Here is a 22,760-nt window from a genome sequence, read left to right on the forward strand (position 1 = left end):
AAAACGGCAGAAAAGGGGAAACCAACAAAAAACAGATGGAATGAACCAAAACTGGGACAGACTCAACCCGCCATACCGACAGCACAGCCAGCGACTGCCGACCATGAGATTCGATGTAACTTAAGGTGCAAACAGGCTGGAAAAAAAAAGGGAGGGAAAAAGCCATGCCTCCTGACGATAATCAAAGGAAAGCTGGAACAGTTACATTAACATAGGACAAGCTCAGATTTCCAGGTAAACAGGTCATGTCTTTATTTTTTTTAACGTTTGTGTATTTCTGAGAAAAAAAAACAGAGCATGAGCAGAGAAGGGGCAGAGACAGAGGGAGACACAGAGTCCGAAGCAGGCTCCAGGCTCCAAGCTGTCAGCACAGAACCCGATGTGGGGCTCAAAATCACGAACTCGATCGAGATCATGACCTGAGCAGAAGTTGCTTAACCAACTGAGCCACTCAGGCGCCCCTAAAGAGGTCATTTCTTAACGAAAAAAGAGTTAATTCCTCAAGAGGACCCAAGATCCCTAAATGTTTACAAATCGAATAGCAGAGGTCGAGAGCATAGGATGCAGAATGGGCAGGACTGAAGGGAAGCAGACGAATCCATAACTATGTCGGGGAGCCCGATGCCCCCACTCGGTGATGAAGGAACACAAGATCTTGCAGGAGCAGGTGCACCTCACTGCTCAGTCACCAGAGGAGACCACATCCTGAACCACACGTGTAAGACGACTCCAACTCCCTGAAAAGTACTGTTCTCTGACCACTGGAGAATTAATTTGGAAGTCAAGAATAGAAAGGCCTTTGGAAAATCCCGCAAAAAACATACCTCTAAGTAAGCCACGGGTCTAACGAAGATTAAAAGGAAAACCAGAAAAGTATTTTGAGCTGAGTGAAAACAAGAACACGACGTTTCAGTAACTCGGGGAAGCCGCCTCAGCAGCACACCCGGGCAGTTCGCGGCACCAAATGTTCACGCTGGAAGGGGAGAAAGATCCCGATCGGCGGTCTCAGCTTCCACCCCACGAGGCTACAAAAACAAGAGAAGAAGAGAACCAAGGGAAGCAGAAGAAACACAATAAGAAACATCAGAGAGGAAACCCGTAACAGAAAAACAGAGAAATCATTGAAACCAAAAGCCAGTTCGTCAAGAAAACCACTACCACTGATAAACCCACAGCCAGAATGATGAGGGGAAAAGGGAAGACACCAATCACGACAGTCAGAAAAGGAAGAGATATGTCATTACTGATTCTACAAACATCAAAAGGACAAGGAAGTTCTGTGAGCACCTTTATTCCACTCATCTAAATAACTGAGCTTGAGTGGACACATTCCTTGAAAGACTAAGACACACAAAGCAACCTGACCAGCCTTACTTTGTAAAAATCGCATTTTTAAATGAAAACTTGCCTAAGGACAACTCCACACCCAAATGGGTTCACTAGCAAATTCTGTCACACACTTGAGAAAAAATAACAATAGCAATTCTACAGAAGCTCTTCCAAAAAGTCGAACAGGAGGGGACGTGACCAAACGCCCCCAGGACACCAGCGAGACGAGATCCCACATGAAGACAACGGAAGACAAAAAAACCACCAAACAGTGTCCTTCAGAAACCTAATGGGAAGACATCTAAACAAGATTTTAGCACATGTGTGCACACTCACACACGCACACCTTCACACACACACATTAATGCGTGTGTGTGCACATGTATGTGTGAGCTACATACACGTGCATGCACACAGGCCTGTATGCAACGCACTCACGTATATGTACATGCTCACATGCATGTAACACCCCACCACATGTCGCACAGCCCACCAGCCACGCAGCTCTGACGTGTACAGTACACGCTGTCTACAGGGTGTACCCTTCCCGTGAAAGAAGTATGTAGCCAGCGTCCCAAACACAGGTGCATGTCCCGGTGAAAGAGCCATGTAGCGAATAAAGAGGCCCGTCTCTCACACACCAGCAAGACGGACAACCTAGAAGAAATGGATAAACCCCCAGAAACACACAACCTACCAAGCCTGAATCACAAAGAAACAGAAAATCTGAACAGACTTCTTTCCAGGAAGGAGGCTGAACCTGTGACCCAGAACCCCACAACACACAAAAGCCCAGGACCGACGGTGTCACTGGTGAACTCTACCAAACATTACAGAACACCAATCCTTCCCAAATTCTTCCCCAAAACAGAAGAGAAAAGAAAGCTTCCAAATTCACTCTACAGAACCAGCATTACCCTAAAACCGAAAACAGAGTTTTCGAAACAAGAAAAGACAACGCTGGCCAGTATCCCCGGTGAACGGAACACAAAAGTCCCCAAAAAGTATAGCAAACCTCTTCCCACAGTATGTTAAGAGAGAGGATCATTCAGTACGACCAAGTGGGATTTATTCCCAGGGAGACAAGGCAGGCGGATTGATATTCGCAGATCAATCAGCGTGACACATCACATGAGCAAGAAAAAAGACCAAAGCCACAGGATCATCTCAGCAGAAAAAGCATCTGACAAAATTCACTGTCCCTTTCAGGATAAACTCTCTCAGCACAGGGGGTACAGAGGGAAGGCCACGTGGGACCCGCCTACAGCACACCTCGTCCCCACAGGGAAGCCAGGAGAGTTTTCCCTCCAGGATCAGGAACCAGACAAGGAGACCCAGTCCTGCTGTGTCCCTTCAACAGGCTGTGAAGTCCCAGACGGGACAGTCGGGCACAAAAAGGGAACCCAAAGCGTCCAACTCAGAAAAGAAGTAAAACTCTCTCTCTGCAAATGACTTAATATCTACCCTAAAGACGCCACCAGGAACCTGCCAGAGCCAACAGATGACTTCAGTAGAGTTTCCGGAGGCAAATTTAACACACAAACCTACTGTTGCACTAACAACGAACTCCTGGAAACATTGAGAAAACAATTGCACATACAACTGCATCAAAAACAATAAAATGCTGAGGAGTAAATTTAATGAACAAAAATAAGAAAGTAAGTCTTATGATCCGAGGAGACGTTTGGAATGTGTGACACCCCCAGAACAGGCCTGGGCCCCCCCCACCAGGTGCGCCCTAGGTTGGGGTGCCCATGCAAAGGGACAGTGATGTCACAGCTGGGGCGTAGGCCCTGCCTGGGCCAGGGTGACACTTACCGCGGCCAGTTCGTCAAACGGTGGGGGGCAGGGAGTGCGCTTACCGTGGCCAGTTCATCAAACTTGCCGAACAGCTCGTTGAGGAGCTTGACCAGCTCCTGTGCCGTGCACTGCGACGCCAGGCCCGTGAAGCCCACAATGTCCGCAAAGAGGATGCTGCAAGGAGAAGGCCCAGGCTGCCTCCTCCGTGGCCATGCGGGGCCCAGCCTCCCCAGCAGACGGCGACCCCTCCACGCACCCCAGAACCCACCTCCCTGCTTAGCCTCAGGGCGGGCTGGAGGGGAGGCTCCCACGTTCCCGCTTGATGGGTGGCAGCATGGGGGCTGGGGAGGGCGGGGGACGCCCTCACAGCCATACGGGGCCTGAACGCCAGGCCACCAGCTCCTGCTCACCCCCCAGTTCCACGGCCACCATGCCTGCACCCAGCCCAGGGTGGCCCGTGACGGACCGTGGCCAGCGGCTGGTGAGCAGAGGAACATGCTGGTAAGAAGTGTGGCCCTCCTGCCGGCTGACATGGCGACAGGACATCAGCGTTGTTGGACCACCTGGATCCCTGCGCCTCACGGAGGGGCCCCCTGGGTCTGCATCAGGGCAAGGACTCATTTTGCCGGGTCGGAGCCTCAACGTGTGGGCGTCCGTTTACTGCAGAACTGGGTCCCATCCGTGCCCACCCGCCCGCACAGCCTCCTTCCTGGACACTTGACCATCATGAAGTGACCGGCAGCACAGATGGGCCGTCGCTGTGAGTTTTGCTGGACACAGTTCTCGTCCATTCATTCGGCCCTTGAACATGCCACCCTGGCCTCCCTGCCTCCAACGATCCTGGTGAGAAATCACTCGTCGATCTTCCCCCCCCACTTTGGCCCTCGTCTCTGGCTCTTACGATTTGCCTACGATGTGTCCAGGGACGGCTCTCTCTGCGTGTGTCCTACCTGAGCTTTGAGACATTGTGAGCCATATGTTTTTCAAATATTCTTTCTGCTTCTTTCTCTCTTTCCTCTCCTCTGGGACTCATTGCATGTGTGTTGCTGTGCTGTCCAGGGTACCTCGGGTCTCTGAGCCTCTGTTCCTTCCCCTTCACCCTTTTGTCATTCCGTTCATCGGGCAAGATATTTTCAATTGTCTTTCTTCAAATTCACCAATTCTTTCTTCAGCCTGCTCAAATCTGCTCAACATTGAGCCTCCCTAGTGAACTTCGTGTTTTATTTTTCAAATGTGGAATTTCTGATGTTTTTTCCATAAAGTCTACCTTTGTATTGGTATTCTCCACTTGATGAGAAGTTATTCTCACGCTCACTCTTATTCAGACACAGTTTGTTCTTTGCACATATTGAAGATAGGTGGTTAAAGTTTCATCTGGGCTCCCTCAGGACGGCTTCTCTGGACGGCTTTTTGCATTCCCATGCGAGACACGGCTTCGTGTTTTCTTGCACGTCACATGTATTTTTATTGAAAAGTGGATAATACGGTGTGACCACTCCGAAAATCAGAACCCCTTCCCACCTCAGGACTGGGGTTGTTACTGTTGCCGTTTATGTCATTGTTTGATGACTTTTCTGAACAAATTCTGTAAAGTCTGTTTTCTTTCTCGTGTGGGGCCATTAAAGTCTGCGTGGTTAGCGAGGCAGTCGGCCAGCAACTGGACGGGTTTCCTCACGTGCCCGGAAACAGTGAGTCTCTTGGCGTTGGAGGGTGGGCACTCGGCCAACTCTGTCTTGTTCTGCTCTTCCTGCTCGCACCCGGCCTCAAGGTCAGCCAGCGATGACAGACCGGACACCTCACGGTCTTTCCTGAGTGCGCACACGGCCCTACTACCCTCGTGTGTGGTCCTCTGGCTCCCAGAAACATTCCCACAGCCTTTCAAAGCACCCGGCAGACCTCTCCTTCCCCAGTTTTTTAGCGCCCTGCTCCTGCCTCTGCCATTCTCACTGCCTCAGGCGGCTGTGAGGTTAAACAGTTGCCACTGATTGTGGTTAACAAATGTCTCAGGGCAAAAGCTGCTCACACTGAGCGCTGAGTCAGGTCACATAGAGATAAGCCTGTGAAAAAGGTTTTGCAGGGAATTCCCAAATGGTCACATAATGACAGCCCTCTGAGGGTTTTCGAGGCCCCAACCCCATTCTGTCCCCTCTGGTGGCTGTCAGCAGTCAGGTGTCAGGATGTGGCTGCAGGTGCTGCCTCTCAAAGCCATCACGGCGCTGAAGACAGCAGAACAGTCACGTTAGATTCCGCATAGCTTTACTCTTCTTACCCAGATTGAGCTGTTTTTCTTCAATAAACATTCCTGGACTCTTGCAAGAGTTTGCTTGATTTCCAGTGTGCTGACAACGTGGGCTCTGGCAGTTTCTGTCAGCACTGTCATCGCTTCTACGGAGGAGAGGACGTTCAGATGTCCTTCCCCCCATCACTGATGACATCAGTCGATTAGTTGTGAGTCGTGTGCTGACTGGGGACCTTAATCCCGGAGTGACGGGGAATCAGTGAGGGACTGTCACAAGGGTGGCGAAGAGGACAGAGCCAGGTTCACATCCAGGCTGTGGACTCTGATGCTGCCGGAGGGTGGCTAGGGGCACTGGGGCAGAGCCGGAGCCGGGCCCTCAGCTTCCTCTCCTGTCTCAGGACTGTCACACCTGGAGCCGTCGGGAATGAGGCACCCACCAGGGTAGAGATTTTTCAGCCTCAAAGGGAAATGGTGATTTTCCACATCTGGCTTTGCTCTCCCAGGTCAGAAAAGAAGGAGGGGAAGGTATGTGGGCTCCCTGCTCCCTGCTGGCCCCCACCTGCTGCCCCAGGGCGTCCCTGACACCTGCCGCCTTTCTGCTGTGTGCACCTGCTCCACACCCCTCCCCCGGGCACCCCCCGCCCCACCCCGGGACTGCTCTGGTGGCCTGGTGCCAGCAGAAGGCTGGGGCCACGTGCCCCCCGTCGTTTCCGACCAAGGAGAGGCAGTGGGCGAACGGGAACGTCTGCAGCAGCCAACCCAGGCCCCGCCCCGGCCCCACCACTCACTGGCTTCACTTTGCTGAACCTCAAATTTCTTCCCCTACAAGTGGGGGTGACCGTGTCCTGGCTGCCTGGGCCGGAATGCTGGCCCCACACACCAGGCGCTGTGTTCTCCGCAGAGAACACCACTGGTCCCTCCCGAGAGACCCTGCAGTGGGAGTCAGCATGTGGCGCTGGCAGGCTGGCTGGCACACAGGGATGGCTCGGGGGCCCGGTGGGGACGGGAGGGCAGCCGCAGGCCTTGGCTCATTCCAGGTGGACTAGCACCTGCCTGAGGGGTCCCAGTCCACAGCACTCAAAACAAACACAAGGGGCTTTATCCTTCTGTGTCTGCAGGGGCCCAGGGGCAGGGAGGCCCGACACCAACACCCAGAAGACCCAGAAGAACACCGAGAAGGGAGAGAACGTCAGTGTTGCAACCACCACCGCCTGCCTGAGTGGCGCTTAGGTGAAGCACAATGCTCAGCCAGTCCAAGTACCTAAAAGGGATCACGCAATTTAACAGGATAAAATTCTTTTTAATCGTGTCTTTTAAAACAAGGAAGCAAACCACGGGGGGCAAGCTGGTTCGCCTGAGGGCTCAGTGTCCTCACCTGTAAAATGGGAACACTCTCTACCTCCTGGGGCTGCCACAAGAGAAGCAGAGGTCTAGGCCACCCCAGACCCTGGCACCAAGGAGAATGACGCTCAGCTTTAGCCCGACGTGGGCCAACTCCCACCCCAACGCCACTGCCCAAAGGGGGCTCAAGACAGAGTGCCAACCATCTCCAGCCACACAGGACGTGGAGGGTGTGCCAAGAGGGCCAGAGCAGCTGTGACACCGGTCACCCAAGGAGTCACCACACCCGGCAGGTCTGCTCACCTGGGCCTCCCCTCAAACAGGGGCCTCCCCTCCACTCCCTCCCCTCCTCCACCTTCTCCTCCTCCCCCTCTTCCTACACCTCATCCTCCCCCTCGCTCCCCCTCCCCCTGTACCTCATCCTTCCCCTCCCCCTCCTCTCCCTCCCCCTCCCCCCTCCCCCTCCACCTCATCCTTCACCTCCCCCTCCTCTCCCTCCCCCTACACTTCATCCTTCCCCTCTCTCTCCGCCCCCTTCCCCCTCCTCCTACACCTCCCCCTCCCTTCTCCCCCCCTCCTCCTCTTTCCCCTCCCCCTACACCTCCCTCCCTCCTCCCCCTCCCTCCCTCCTCCCCCTCCCCTTCTTCCCTCATCCTTCCCCTCCCCTTCCTTCCCCTCCCCCTCCACCTCATCCTTCCCCTCCCCCTCCTCCCCCTCCACCTCATCCTTCCCCTCCCCCTCCTCCCCCTCCACCTCATCCTTCCCCTCCCCCTCCTCCCCCTACACCTCCCCCTCCACTTCATCCTTCCCCTCTCCCTCCTCCCCATTCCCCCTCCTCCTACACCTCCCCCTCCCTTCTCCCCCCTCCCCCTCCTCCTCCTTCCCCTCCCCTTTCTTCTATACCTCCCCCTCCCCCTTCCTGCTCCCTCCCTTCCTCCCCCTCCCCCTCTTCCCCCTCCCCTCTCCTCCTCCCCCTCCCCCTCTTCCCCCTCCCCTCCCCTCCTCCTCCCCCTCCCCTCCTCTCTCTTCCCCCCTCCCCCTCCTCCCTCTTTCCCCCCTCCTCCTTCCTCTCCCTCCCTTCTCCCCCCTCCTCCCCTTCCTCCTACACCTCCCCTCCCCCTCCTCCCTCTTCCCCCTCCCCTCTCCTCCCCCCTCCTCCTTCTCCCCCCTCCTCCATCTTCCCCCCTCCCCCCTCCTCTCCCCCCCTCCCCCTCCTCCCCCCTCCCCCTCTTCCCCCCTCCTCCACTTTCACTCAGTGCCCCAAAGCCCGCCGTTGCCAGGACAGTGCCAGCCCTACCTCACGTTGTCATGCCGCTGGATGTAAATCTTGTGGAAAATCCTCTCGGGGGGCTTCAGGAAGTCCTCCTTCATCTCCATGGCAACATTCCGGGGCAGAAGGCTCATGAGCAGCCGCTCCTGGACAGGGGAGACGGGCCCGCGTGATACAGCAGGGGCCTCCTGCGAGACCCGTCACCCCACCAAGGTCTTTGCTGAGCCCTGCACTGGGACTGCAGACCCTGCCTGGCCCCTGAGTCCCAGAGGGTCATGCCCAGGCCTGGACGGTCATTGCACAAGTAACTGCTCCCAGAGGGCTGGAAAAGCGCCAATATCACCCCCAGAAAACACAGGCTCCCCCCCGGCCCCCCCCACCCGTTCTTCGTGCCCACTCGCCCATGTGCCCTGGCTTCACTGAGCAGGGGTCAAGGGGGCGGGGGACACCACTGCCTCCAAGTGGGACGGCCCAGCCTCACTCCCCACCCCACCGCCCGACACGGCCCTGAGAGGGGCCTCGAGACAGGCTGCAAGGGCCCGTCTCCCAGGACAAAATGGTCCCCTCACCTCTCAGAGATAAGCAGCGTGGCCCATTGCCCTGGCCTTGCCTTCTGGTTTCTCCCTTCTCTACGGGGCTCAGATGTTTCTTTCCCCACAGAGAATGGAACAAACATCTAGGCTTTTCCAGAGGAGCCCGCTACTCCAGGGCCTCAGTTTCCTCATCCAGACTACCTGTCTTCCCCGCCCTGCCTGACCTCACCCCACTGGCCCCCGACCAGCCGCCACACCCGAGGCCCATCCCTGTCCTCCTCACCCCCCTTCCCACCCTGCTTCCGAAAGCAGACAGATCAGAGTTTAAATCCCGCGCAGAGTTAGGGGGCACAGCCTGCTTCCTAGGGCAAACGCGGCCTAAGAGGGGGCGGGAGAAGCCTTCCTCCCGTTCCATCCCTGCGGCCCGGCTCCCCCTAGGCCCCCAGCCCCTCGGCCGTGGCCTGTCCCATCAACAGGAACTCTGGCAAAGCCCTCGGGCACCTGCACCACCCCCAGCCCAGAGCAGGCAGCCGGGTCCCCCCACCAACCGGGCCCTGGATCCACTCCACTCTGCAGTGTGTGAGGCCACGTCCCTGACTGCAGCAGCCACAGTCCCGTGTGACCACCTCAGGAGGACCATTGAAGCAGCAGTGACAGCAGTCACAGAGCCCAGCAGACCTCTGGGGCTGGTAGGGCTTCACCCCTCTTGCTCCAGACTCCACAGAGCAGGGCACATGTCCAGGAAAAGGTACTGCAGGCCCTTGCAAAGTCCCCCCAGGTAATGTGTCTCCACGTAGACTTCTGGGGGGAAGGCCAGACCCGGCGCCGGGAGGTCCCGCGTAGAGCTAAGCCTGTGTCAACGAGGCCTGTCACGGTCCTGGCCCTGGAGCTTGTGCCCGAGCCCTGTGTCCTGAGCGAGGCCCGGCGCCACCCTGAGGCCAACCCACACAGCTGCTGACTGGACAGACTCCGATGCAGACGAGGGACATTGCAACAGTGCCAAGGCCCGTGGCCACTTTCGACATTCGGTCACCTGGGGAGACGGGCCTCGGAGGGGACACAGAAATGTCCAGGCTGAGCCTGCGAGCACAGCCCCAGGGACAAAAAGGCCGCCACCCGGGCTGTGGGAGCGGGTATGTGCCCGAGGCCTGGCCGGGTGGACGCCGACCCCTTCCTTAGCTGAGGGGCCACTGGGGTGAGGCCATGTGGGAGGTGGGGGAGCTCGGGCAGGGGCTCACTTGGGCCACCACAGGGCAGCAGCAGCAGCAACATGAGCACACCCGGAAGCTTCTGGAGATGCCCCGAGGCACAAGGCGGGGAAGCACAAGGAGCCAGACACCACGGAAGGCCACCCACGGAAGGCACCAAGAACACAGGGCAGCTCGCATTCTCTCCGGGGAAGGCCCGGCGTCACAGGGCCCCACACCCCTGGGCCCCCTGGGTGGCCAAGCCACATCCAGGGACTCAGTGGGCACTACCCCCAAGTGCCCTGCACGAGGCTCCCTGGAAAGGACGGCAGTGTGGCCCAGCATCCCTGCTCTGCCCCTCGGATGGTCGGTTCAGCCCTAGCCGAACCCCATCCCGTCACAGGGACTGGGCAGCAGGTGCTCTGAGAAGAGCTGCAGCGCCGCGGGGCCCCACTCCCCACACTTGCCACACCTCCGGGTGTGCTCAGGTCCCTCACCTGCACCTACAACAGGACGGAAGGAGGACCCGGAAAGGCAGAGACAGGAAAGACGTGGTGCCAGGTGCTGGGTGTTGGGAGAGATGCCAGGGTAGAGCCGCCCACTGTCCCCAGAGCCCTTCTCCACCCCTAGCACAACTGTCTAGCCCCTTACTGATACCTAGGCCTGACGACCTGAAATACACACTACATCATCCACCCTCCCACTGCGGCCAGATGTGGCCAGTGAGATAGGGTCCAAATGGCCACGTGAGAGCTTCTGGAATGTTCCTTATAGACAGCCTGTCTGTTGCTGGGAATATAGGCATGATGGCTAGATCTCTACCTGCCATCTTGATTAATGAGGATGAGGTCCCCGCATTAGCAATGGCAGACCAGTTACCAGAGGAGACTGGGTGGTAAGGGCTGCATGGGTCAGCTCTGCCACATTAGCCATAAGGGGTCTCCCTGCAATCCACATATGAGGGGACAGGAATGCTCTCGCTTGCATAAGCCATTGTCACAGGAAATGCATTTCCCACCAAAGGCAGGCATCAGCCCAGCTCCCCCACGAGATTAATGAGCCGACACACATAACCAAGAGGGAGAGCGCACAACCTTTCCCACAGGGAGCAGAACGTCATCTGGCAAGTTCAAGCACCCATCCCCAGTTAAAAACCGCAAAACCTGGGACAAAGTCACTGCCTGACATCATACGGATACTCCCTGAAATTCACATCCAGTCTCAAATCAAGCCCTAAAGCCCCAAGCAGCAACAACACGGCTTCAGAAGCAGACAACACTGATACGTCCTAAGCAGCAAAATAAAATATGAGGCCAGAAATCAAAGGGACAAATTTATGAATACGGATCATACAAAGTATCCCAGACTCCTACAAACTTTGGTACACTTATCTCGGCTATCAAAATGTGACTTAAAATACGCGTATGCTTCTTTAAAAACATTCGATATGTACGTAACAGTTGTGAGGACCCTGCTTCTAGGAGACACACAAGTACTTTCCAGACTCCCCACTCCCACCCCCGCTACGTGCACTGAAGTCCCGGGCACCACACGTGAAAGGCATCAGAAGACTCTGAAAGGCATAGGGAAGGAGGCACAGACGTGGGGACCAAGCAGCAGCTCAGAGGTAAGGCCTCGGTCTCTCCATTTGCCGCATACCCCAGACTGAGCGCTGGAGCCGGGGTGGCCCAGAAATGCCCCCAGCAGGCATCACAGCATGCTCCCCAAAACCCAGCTCTCTCCGGCTAAAGGACCAGGATGGGGGCGGCTACACGAGAAGAAAACCATAGACAGCAATCACCCTACTCCAGGCAGACCGCCAAAACTTGCACACACCTCCACTCTCCGCCGGCTGTGACGGGGGCACCAACCACACAAGGGTACCAGGAACCTGGCCCTTCTGGCTGGGAGCACGCACACCCTGCTGCTTGGAGTCAGGGGAGACCGAGAGCTCACGAGTCCCAACAGAGGCCCGTCATGCAGCCCCTCCTGAAGTATCAAGGTGGCAGCCCCTCCCTGGCAAGCCACATCACAGAAACCCAGCCAAAACACAAGGGCCAAACAAAGACCCAGACTCTCACACATAATACCCCGGAATCCAGGTTCTGATCAAGAACCAGAACATTCTCAACAAATGAATGAAAACAACCCACAGACAACAGCACCAAGATTAACAGAATAGTTAGAATAACTAACAACATTTGAAAACAGCTATTGTAAGAATAATTTAACAAATAACCACAAACACACTTGAAAAAATGAAAAAACAAAAACAAAAAACCTCCAGCAAAGAAATAGAAGATGCAGAAGAGAATCAAATGGAAATTTTAGGGGCATTTGAGTGGCTCAGCCGGTTAAGCATCTGACCTCGGCTCAGGTCATGATCTCACAGTTTGTGGGTTCAAGTCCCGCATCAGACTCTGTGCTGACAGCTCAGAGCCTGGAGCCGGCTTCGGATTCTGTGTCTCCCTCTCTCCCTCTGCCCCTCCCATGCTCACGCTCTGTCTGTCTCTGTCTCAAAAATAAATAAATGTTAAAAAAAAAATTTTTTAATGAGCAGAGAATCTGATTATACATTTCTCCAAAAAGACACATAGATGGCCAACAGGTGCATAAAAAGATGCCCATCATTAATCATCAGGGAAATACAAATTAAAACCATAGTGAGATATCACCTTATACTGAGGAAACACATCCCAATTCATTATAGAAAGTTAATATTATCTGACACCAAAACCGGACCAAGACTAAAAGAAAACTACAGACTAATGTCCCTAAAGAACATGGAAGTAAAAACCCTTAACACAATATTAGCGTGTCAGCAATACATACCAACAACTGACCCAAATTTCATCAGGAGACACACCATCACCAGTCCAATATTGAAATATCAATCAATGTTATACACCATATCAACATACATAGAATAAAAGTCACATATCTACACTTGTGGCGAGCATAGCATAACCATACACGTGTCAGATCACTATGTTCTATACCAGAAATTAATGTAACATTGTACATATGTTGCACACTGTAGTTACACTGCAATTATAATCTATACTCAAATTTAAAAAACGTTTTAATCGCATCGCAATTTATTCAGAAAAAGAATTTGACGAAATTCAACGTCAATTCCTGATGAAACAAACACTCAGAAAAATAGGAAGAGAGGGTAACTTCCTCATCTTGATAAAGAACCACCAGAAAAAGCCTACAGCAAGTATCACACTTAATGGTGAAACCCTAAACGCTTTTACCAGGAGCAAGCCAAGGATGTCTGCTTTTCCCACTTTTATTCAACACATAGCACTAGAAAGTACAGTGCATGAAACAAGGTAAAAAGGAAATAAAAGGCATACATATTGGAAAGAAGAAATAATACTACAAATATTTGCAGATAACCTGATGGTCCATATAAGAAATATGAAGGACTCTGCAAAACCATACCAAAGTAAAACATCAAAAGAACAAAAATAATAACAAACAAAACAATACCCTCTCCCCAGAAAAACTTGGTAGAACAAGCAAAGAATGATGAACAAGCAAAGTAGATAGTTGCAGGATACAATATCAACATACAAAAAGCAGTTGTATTTCTACATACTAAGAATGACCACGTGGACATTGATATAAAAAATACAATCTCAGGGAGCCTGGGTGGCTCAGTCAGTTAAGCATTAGACTCGCGATTTCAGCTCAGGTCAGGATCTCACAGTTCATAGGATCAAGCCCCACATCAGGCTCCATGCTGACAGCACAGAGCCTGCTTGGGCTTCTCTCTCTTCCTCTCTCTCTCCCCCTCCCCTGCTTGTATGCACATGCTCTCTCTCAAAATAAATAAACCTTAAAAAGAATTACAATCTTACTTGCAATCACTCAAAAAAATGGAATTGATAGGGGTAAACATATCAAAACATGTACAGGACTTGCATGCTGAGAACCACAAAACACTGGTTTAAAGAACTTAAAGAAGATCCAAATAAATGGGGAGACATACCATGTTCATGGACTGGGAGACTCAATACAGTAAAGATGTCAATTCTCCACTTAACACGGATCCTATCAAAATCCCTGTAAAGATTTTAGTAGCTACAGGGCAGATTATTCTAAAACTTATATAGAAAAGCTAAGAAACAATAACAACTAAAATCCTTCCTAAAAAGAACAGCAAAGTGGGAGGAATCACTCTACTTGATGTCGAGATTTATTATACAGCCACATTAACCAAGACCGTGTGGAAGGATAAACACATAGAGCAATGGGACACAACACAGACCCAAGAAATAGACTCCCACAAATACACACAACTGATTTTTGACAACCACAGAAAAGCAGTTCAGTGGAGGAGGTCTACAGAACTACCATACAATCCAGCATTATTTACAACAGCCAAGACGTGGAAACAACCTCAGTGTCCATCGATGGATGAATGCATAAAGAAAATATGGTACCCGTATATGATGGAACATTATCCCACCATAAGAAGAAGGAAATCCTGCCATTTGTGACAACATGAATGGACCTAAGGGGTATTATGCTAAGTGAAGTAAGTCAGAGAAACAGAAACACTGTAGAGTCTCACTTACATGTGGAATCTTTAAAAACTGAGCTCAGAGATGCAAAGAACAGACTGGGTGGTTGCCAGAGTGGGGGGGGGGGGGGGCAGGCAAAATGGGCACAGGGAGCAGGGTGGTCAAAAAGTACAAGCTTCCAGTTATAAAATAAGTAAGTTCTGGGGATGTGATACACAGAATGATGGCTGTAGTTAACCATATTGTACACTTGGAAGCTGATGAGAGTAGGTCTTAAATTCCCATCACAAGAAAAAAGAAACCTGTAACTATGGTAGGTGAAGGATGTTAACTAAACTTACTGTGGTCATCATCTCACAACCTATACGTATATCATGTATGTTGTATGCTTTAAACTTATACATTATGTTGATTATATCTCAATAAAACTGGGGAAAATGGCAATAGAAGACGTATAGCATTTTCAACTGATGGACAATAGACACCCACAGGCAAAAAAAAAAAAAAAATGAACCTTGACCTAAAACTCACACATTATACAAATATTAACTCAAAATAGATCACACAGTTCTATGTAAAAACATATATAAACTTTCAAACTTTTAGGAAAAAACTTAAGAGAAATCCTTGGGATCTAGGGCCAGACAAAGAGTTCTAGGACTGGACACCAAAAGCACAATGCATAAAAGAGTCAGTTCACAAACCCAACTTCATCAGAATCAGAAGCATTTGCTCTGCAAAAGATTTGTTAAGAGGGACTAAAAGACAAGCTACATACTGGGAGGAAATGTTTGCAAACCACATACCTGCCAAAGAATATTATATATTCTATAATATATAAAGAACTCTCACGGCTTAAGAATAAAAGTTGGATGATAATGATGATTATGATGATAGATAGATGACAGATGGATGACAGATGTGATAGGTAAATATGACAGACGGATATGATAAATAATAGATGAAAGATAAATATGATAAATTGATATGACAGATAGATGATAGATGATAGATGTGATGATAGCTTGATATGATAGATGATAGAAAGATAGATAGATAGATAAATAGACTGATTCCCTTAGACAGATAGATGATAGATAGATAGATTACATAGATAGATGATAGTTCCAGTTAGATAGATAGTAATACATAGACGATAGATAGATAGATCGATATAGATCAATAGATCCAATAAGAAAACAGGCAGAGACATCAACAGAAATTTCCCCAAAGAGGACACGGAGGTGGCAAATAACCACCTGAAGAGATGTTCAACATCACAGCCACGAGGGAAATGCAAATTACAGTCACCATGATACATCAGTACACACCTATCAGAAGTGTTACAACAGAAAACAGTGACACCAGCACCTGCCGGCGAGAGCGCAGAGAAACGGGATCCCTCATGCTTTGCTTGGGAGTAAAAAGCGATCCAAGCGCTCTGGAAAGCAGCTTCACAATTTCTCAGTGAACATGCCACACGGCCCAGCAACGGTACTCCTGGACGTTCACACCACAGCAACGGAGACTTACGTTCACACAAGGAACTGTAGGAATTCCAACAACTCTTCCCATGACAGCCCCAAACTGGAAACCATCAATTTGTCCTCCAGCAGCTGAGAAGTCCATCCACACCATGGAACACCACTGGCAATACAGGGGGTGAGCTGCTGATACAGCAACAACCTCCAGTCCCGAAAGTCTACACGTGTATGATTCCACATACAGTCACTCCTGCAATGACACATTTACAGAAACGGACAACAGATTGGTGTTTGCCAGCATGAGACTGGATGTGGGGAGGAGAGGTGGGGGTCCACATGGCACCGGGACGTTCTGTGTCTGGGCTGCTCCGGCTCGGCCTCCTGCCGTGGGAAAACATGGTGGCTACCCAAGATGCCCATGTGGTTTCTCACAACTACACGTGAATCTATAATCAGCTCAAACTAAAAAGCTCAGTCAAGAGAAAACACAGAAGCCGGGCATGGAGAGAACCCTGGTGCATGGCCGGTGGGAAGATGGCAACGCCCCGCCGGGAAGCCTGGCCGGTCCTCCAAGCTCAACACTCGTGAGCCCACGATTGTACCCCGGCCATCCAGCCCAGAGAAATGACTTCCATCTCCCAACACTCCCGCGGGAGCGTTCTCAGCAGCACAGTCTGTAACGGGGACAACCAGGACGCCCACCAACCGACAGACCACAGGATGCAGACCCTCCCCATGGCAGGTACCCACTCAGCCACGAGGAACCGAGCGGCTCTGACACACTGCAATGCGGACGCGCCTCGACGACCCGACACTCGGGGCGGGCAGCCAGGTGCCACAGGCCACACACCGTATGACCCCATCTGCCAGAAGCATCCGGAACAGGCAGACCACGGAGACGGGACACAGACCAGGGGGTGTCTAGGTCTGGGAGGGGGGCGGGGACTCACAGCCAAGGGGCACGAGTTTCTTTCCGGGTGATGAAAAGATTCTAAAATTAGATGGTCGCGATGGTTACTCTACGGGAAAGCCGTTTTGTTGTTTCGAACTGGAAACTGAATTGATGGTACATAGGCTATAGATCAGTAGGGCTTTTTTTTTTTTTTTAATTAAAAGTGAATTAATGACTATAGTTCTTCTGAAGGGCGCAGGGAACTGGCCGGACGTCTTTAAGAGGTCATCCCAGATCACTTAAATGGGGCTGTTTCCTGTTGACACATTTCCTCACGCGGTGGGAAATCAAAAATGCCCATTTTCCTTGGTATGATGACAAACCAAATACGCGCTCTATAAACAGCCATACGTTACTTTGGGATCACAACTTAACACAATTTGGGGAACAGCAGGGCCCTTGGAGCAGAGGCCTCTGTGCTCAGGGCCCAGGGCCAGGAGGCTGATCTCGGGGCGGGGTCTCAAGAGACAGGCTTCCCGGCTGGGCTGTAGGGGGTGGCAGGGGGGAGGCCACCTGGGAGCTACAGGGTGACCTCCAGAGGCCTGTCACCCCGTCCCCACACTCTCCAGCTGTGACAGCCTCAGACCTCAGAGCTTCACCACCCAGTTGGGCAGCCCTCCCACCCCACCCCGACCCCCACCCCCAAGCCAACGGACACAAAGCTGCAGCTCACATCCTGCCTGCCCTACCTCGTAAACACCTGTGACCCCTCTCTCTGCTGCCCAAATGCCCATCTACTGCTCCCACTTCTCCAAGTCTACCGGAAAACTCCTACACATCCTTCAAAGTCCCAGACAAATATTTCATGATGTGTTGCCCCTTCTCCATGCTGCCCGCCCCGTGGACCCCCCACTCCTCCACACGGCCCACCCCACAGGACTGGCTGGAGCTGTGTCCCATGCACAGTGCACCAGGCTCCCACTGTCCCGGTGTCTCCAGAGCCTGGTGTGGGCCAGACATTCAGATGCGCGGGGCCATGGATGACCATCCCACACAGGAAATCCATAACTGCCTCAGCTCTAGAACTTACTCATGAACCCATAAGTTCAATTCACAACGTGGGATGCCCTAGGTCAGCTGACCTGTTGGTGGGAAATGCTCGCATGCCGGCTGGGTTGTAGCGACCCCATGTCCCCGTGACAGGGAAGAGATCACAGACAGATGCGTCCAGCGTCTGCTTCCGGCCAAGCCGATACGCGAGGGGCTGCGTGGGGAGTGAAGGGGTCGTGCATGACAGGCAGTCAGAGACTGACCGACGTCCCCCATCAGGCCCAGGACACACAGAGGAGAGGAACCTCCCACCTCCGCTGCTCAGCAGCCCAGGGCCTGTCCACACATGTGCAGGGCCTGGCTGGACGCGGCTGAGCACCGGGGCCTCCGGCTGGGCCTCTCTCTGAGGCTGCACCAGCAGAAATCAAGCGTGTGCTGCAGAGGGAGGGGGGCCAGGCCCATGCTGACCCCCACAGACCCCCAAGTGGCCTCAGAGGACACTGGGGGAGGGGACACTTCTGTGGGGCAGGAAGCTCAGCCCCTCCCCAGTGATTCCCACAGACGCAGCAACTAAAACCCAGGCATCTTCTCCCTTGGGACCATGGTCAACATCGAGTGGCCCGCTCTGCGTGGTCCCCCATGCTCAGGGCAGGCAGCTGCAGACGGCACCATCCGGGGTTCGGAGGCAGAGCCCCCCAAGCTCACTCAGGCTGTACCCGAATCCACCAGGTTGGCCTGCTGGTCAGAGGAGCGTGTTTCCCCGCTGGCTGTGGGCTGGGTCTGCTCTCGGCACCGCGGCCACCGGTTCCTGGACGCGGCCCCATTTCGAGGCCCCCCAGAGCTCCCCCTGCCCAGAGCCCCTCGGAGGTCCCCTCGCCCCAGCCAGAGGAAACACCCATCTTCCAAAGGACTCGGGTGAGGAAGTTAGACCCACCCGGAGAACCCGCTTTTACCATAAATGTATCCTAATCAGGCCAGTAACCAGGGCCACCTGAGCTGGCAGATGAGCAGCCCAGGGACGGTCAGCGACCCGCTCATGAGGCCCAGAACCTGGTCCTGGTGCCCACCAGGCCTCCTGCCTCACAGGACACAGAGCAGAAAGGGGAGGAGACCAGGAGGGCTGCCCAGCCTGCTTCTCCCCACTGTCAAATCACACACCTGACTTCCACACGGACGCAGCAGATGCCATGGTCTGAAGGGTGTCCCCTCAACACCCGTGTGTCAAAGTCCTAACCCCCACATGACTGTATTTGGGGAAGGGGCTTTGAGGAGGCTTAATGAGGTCTAAGGGTGGGGTCCTAATCTCACAGGACAACTGTCCCGATAAGAAGAGACAGCCGCGGGGCGCCTGGGTGGCGCAGTCGGTTAAGCGTCCGACTTCAGCCAGGTCACGATCTCGCGGTCCGTGAGTTCGAGCCCCGCGTCGGGCTCTGGGCTGATGGCTCAGAGCCTGGAGCCTGTTTCTGATTCTGTGTCTCCCTCTCTCTCTGCCCCTCCCCCGTTCATGCTCTGTCTCTCTCTGTCCCAAAAATAAATAAAAACGTTGAAAAAAAAAAATTTAAAAAAAAAAAAAAAAAAAGAAGAGACAGCCGCATTGCTCTCTGTGCACGTGCACCGAGGAAAGGCCACATGAGGGGCTTTGAGAACTCAGCGGGATGCGCCTGCCTCACTTTAGGTGGAAAGAGGCATCCAGCCGAAAGGAAGGAGGCCCCCTGTTCCCGTGGGACCACCCACCACGAGGTACCCACACACAAGGCAGGAAGGAATGCTGAGCAGGTCTGCTTTCCAGAGCTGGCTGCCGGCAGGGGGAATGGGGGTGTCCTTTGCTGCCCCTGCAGCATTGCCCAAGTCAGAAGGTCTGGTGCGGCCGGCCTGAGCCAAGGGTGTTGGAGGACCTGGGGTGGAGTGCCATGGCCCGAGCTCTGCTAGGGGGTCCAAGGGAGGAGCGCCGTGGCCCGGGCTCTGCTGGGGGGCCCGACTGGATTCTGCTGGGGGGCCCAGGGAGGAGCACTGTGGCCTGGGCTCTGCTGCGGGGCAGCGGGGGTGGGGGTGCGGTCAGGGAGGAGCACCATGGCCTGGGCTCTGCTATGGGGGGTCCAGGGAGGAGCGCTGTGTGGAGTCAGGGAGGAGCGCTGTGGCCCAGGCTCTGCTTCCCCGGTGTCCCAGCAGTCATGGGGACAACACACAGGGCAGTGTTGGCCCCTGGCCAGCCTCGACCCCACACACTGCACACTGACGTGCCAAGGGGTCCAGACGAAACCCACTCCCCACTGGGCTCCAGGAGACAAAAGGCATCCAGGCAGCCACACCCGTGAACACGGTGCTGGGAACCAGGGCCGCCCCCGCATGTGCATGTGCCCTGTGTGTTGAGACTCAGGAGGACTGTCCCGTGCTGACTGGGGACAATCGGGGCTGGAATGGTGCCTTCTCCACACCTCCGCACGCCCGTTCGGCTCTCACATGGGGCTGGCAGCCTGACGTCTTACTTTTGATGCCACATCAACACATTTTAGTGGCCATGGGCTTCCCAAATCCTTGTTTTCCTTCTCGAATCAGTTTCCATAGCAGAGGCCCTTCTGGGAACTTGTGCGTTTCGTCCAGGTTTTCAGATATCCTGGTGTCTACTCACCCTGAGTATGTCCCTCGCATCTATTTTTAACCCGGCTTCGTCTGCAGCCGCTTAACTGTCCCCGAGGCCCTTCTTCGTGTTCCTCGGCTTTCCTAGTTCAAAGACCCAACTTTGGAAGTTTTTTTCTGAAGGCAGAAGACCCTTGTTAAAAGACCCAATGCACGGGGCGCCTGGGTGGCGCAGTCGGTTAAGCGTCCGACTTCAGCCAGGTCACGATCTCGCGGTCCGTGAGTTCGAGCCCCGCATCAGGCTCTGGGCTGATGGCTCAGAGCCTGGAGCCTGTTTCCGATTCTGTGTCTCCCTCTCTCTCTGCCCCTCCCCCCGTTCATGCTCTGTCTCTCTCTGTCCCAAAAATAAATAAACGTTGAAAAAAAAAAAATTAAAAAAAAAAAAAAGACCCAATGCATCCTTTCAGTCTTTGAACTTGGGGATCTGTGCACCCAAACCTTCTGCTGAGCCATGGCTCGGGACACATGGGGCTGGAAATGGGGAACGTGGCTGGTTTCGGTGGGGGGGGGGCGGGGGAGGTCCTGGGTCCTGGATGTCGGCCTCCACTGCCCTCAGTGAGCTCAGTGGATCACCGCCTCCTGGGACTCGGCCACGACCCTGCGCAGGAGCTGATCTGGTGGGAAGGGGGGGAGGTCTCCGCACCCCCAAGTCCTTCCCAAAGCAGTCCTCCTTGGAGACACGGACAACACACGTAGCTGTTTCCAAGTATGGCAGAGAGCCTTCTAGAAGTCGTGTAAGCGTCCATGCAGCAGACGGCTGCCGCCCACCCTCTCCCACACCCTGTATCTCCAGGGGCTGCCCCGGGAAGGGCTACAGAACTGTTCCAACAGTCCCAGCTTCGAGACGCTGGGGCAGGAGCAGAACGCCAGGTTAACAACTCAGGGTTTGCAGCCACGTGGTTGTACTTTCCTCTAGATTTACCTCCACACACGGAAGCTGTCAGTTCTAAGCCACAAGGGGAGGGGAGGGATGAGCACCCCCTTCCCGGGGGGGGGGGGTTCCAGGCACCGGACACCCCACCACCTGCACCGAAGAGGAACTGATCTACATGGTGTCGGATCTGCAAACAGCGGACAGGGCCCGCCAGCCCCTGACTCCGGAGCAAAGCGGTGCAGCCAACAGGGTCCTGCCCAGAGCAACACAGCCCGGCTGCTGGACAGACACAGGTTCTAAGGCAGGGTGTTTGCATTTCAGAGCAGGGCCCTCACTCTCCCCTCCCCTCCCCTCCCTTTCCCTCCTGCAAGCCCACAGGCCAGGTGGTCACACAAGCCAGGCCCATCCTGCAGGCACAGCCCCAGGAGGTGAAAGGCCTGCTCTGGGCCCTGCCCTCTCCTGTCAAGAAGCCTCCAGCCCAGGGACTCCTGGGTACACACTCGTGCCCTGCCCCCACCCCCAGTTCTCCCCTCTGCCTTCACCCCAAACGTGCGTCTGACCACGTCTCCTGCCTGCAGGCACTGTCAGAGTCCCGCACTCGGTCACACACCTTCCTCGGCTCCCTCCCTCTTCTCCCGTGGCCTCCCAGCTGAGGCCACAACAAATAAGCGAGTCCCCTCGACCACCACGCGCACTGGGTTTCTCTGCCTCTGCTCGTCCCCGTTCGCCCCACCCAGGACCCCATTCCTGCCCCCCGCCAGCAACCTTACCTCTTGCAGAAGCCAGCAGGCAGGCTGCACCAGTGGCTGTTCCAGAGCCAGACGCCCCAGCGGCCCCGCCCAGAACTCTGGGACCCCCTTTCCAGAATCAGGGTGTGTCCCCGGCATCCCCTCCCACAACCAGGATGCATCTGCCAATATCCCATCCTCCCACATCACCCAGGGCACCGTCTTACTGGCTCAGGGTCTAGAGAACACCCTAGAAGCTGCTATTAAGTTGGACTAATTAAGTTGCAACATGAAAACACAGACAAACCACACCCAGGCCACATGGTCGGGGCATCCCTCACCTGTAACTATGGGACTTCAGGCCACCTCTTGGCTGTCCTGGGCCTGCCAGGTGGGGATCCCTGGGCAGTGGTGATGCCCCAAGTGCCTGCAGATATGTGAGAGCCGCTGAGAGGCACTCCCCCTCTGCTGTCCCACAGACAGGGCTTCGTGAGCTAAAACCAGCCAGGCCAGCCAGAGGAAGGCCATGACCCTGAGTACAGGTCACAAGGCCACCTAGGGAGCCGCTGCCGGGTGACAGACCCGATCCACGGGCTCCATCAGGAAAGGCATGGCCAGTCACAGTCCGGCTCGCCCACTCTTGGGACGGCCAGGGATGCATGGAAACAACCCATCCTCTCTCACCCTCCTGTTCCGAAAGCACCAGACGAAACCACCAAGGGAAATGACCGATGCGTCTGAAAATAGGAACGACTGAATTTTTACACAAAGAAGTGTGAGGCAAGGGGAACATGCCTGGGGACACACGGCCCCTCCCGAAGGAAAGTCAGCCTCTCCACAGTGAGCGGCTGGTCCACACAC

General features: G+C 54.1%; 1 protein-coding gene across 1 annotated transcript in view; it reads right to left on the reverse strand.

The window, feature by feature from the left end:
* The window catches only part of ADCY1 (adenylate cyclase 1), a 113,993-nt gene that overhangs the window by 72,203 nt on the left and 19,030 nt on the right, over positions 1-22,760 (reverse strand). The window contains exons 3-4 of the mRNA XM_086697148.1: positions 8,007-8,125; positions 3,192-3,303 (exon numbers count right to left, since the gene is read on the reverse strand). Coding sequence (XP_086553274.1) covers positions 3,192-3,303; positions 8,007-8,125 — 231 coding nt within the window. The remainder of the gene's footprint in view (positions 1-3,191; positions 3,304-8,006; positions 8,126-22,760) is intronic.

The sequence above is a fragment of the Puma concolor genome, chromosome A2 (assembly GCF_028749965.1).
Source record: "Puma concolor isolate L17-30 chromosome A2, mPumCon1.1.hap2, whole genome shotgun sequence".
Classification (NCBI taxonomy): Eukaryota; Metazoa; Chordata; class Mammalia; order Carnivora; family Felidae; genus Puma; species Puma concolor.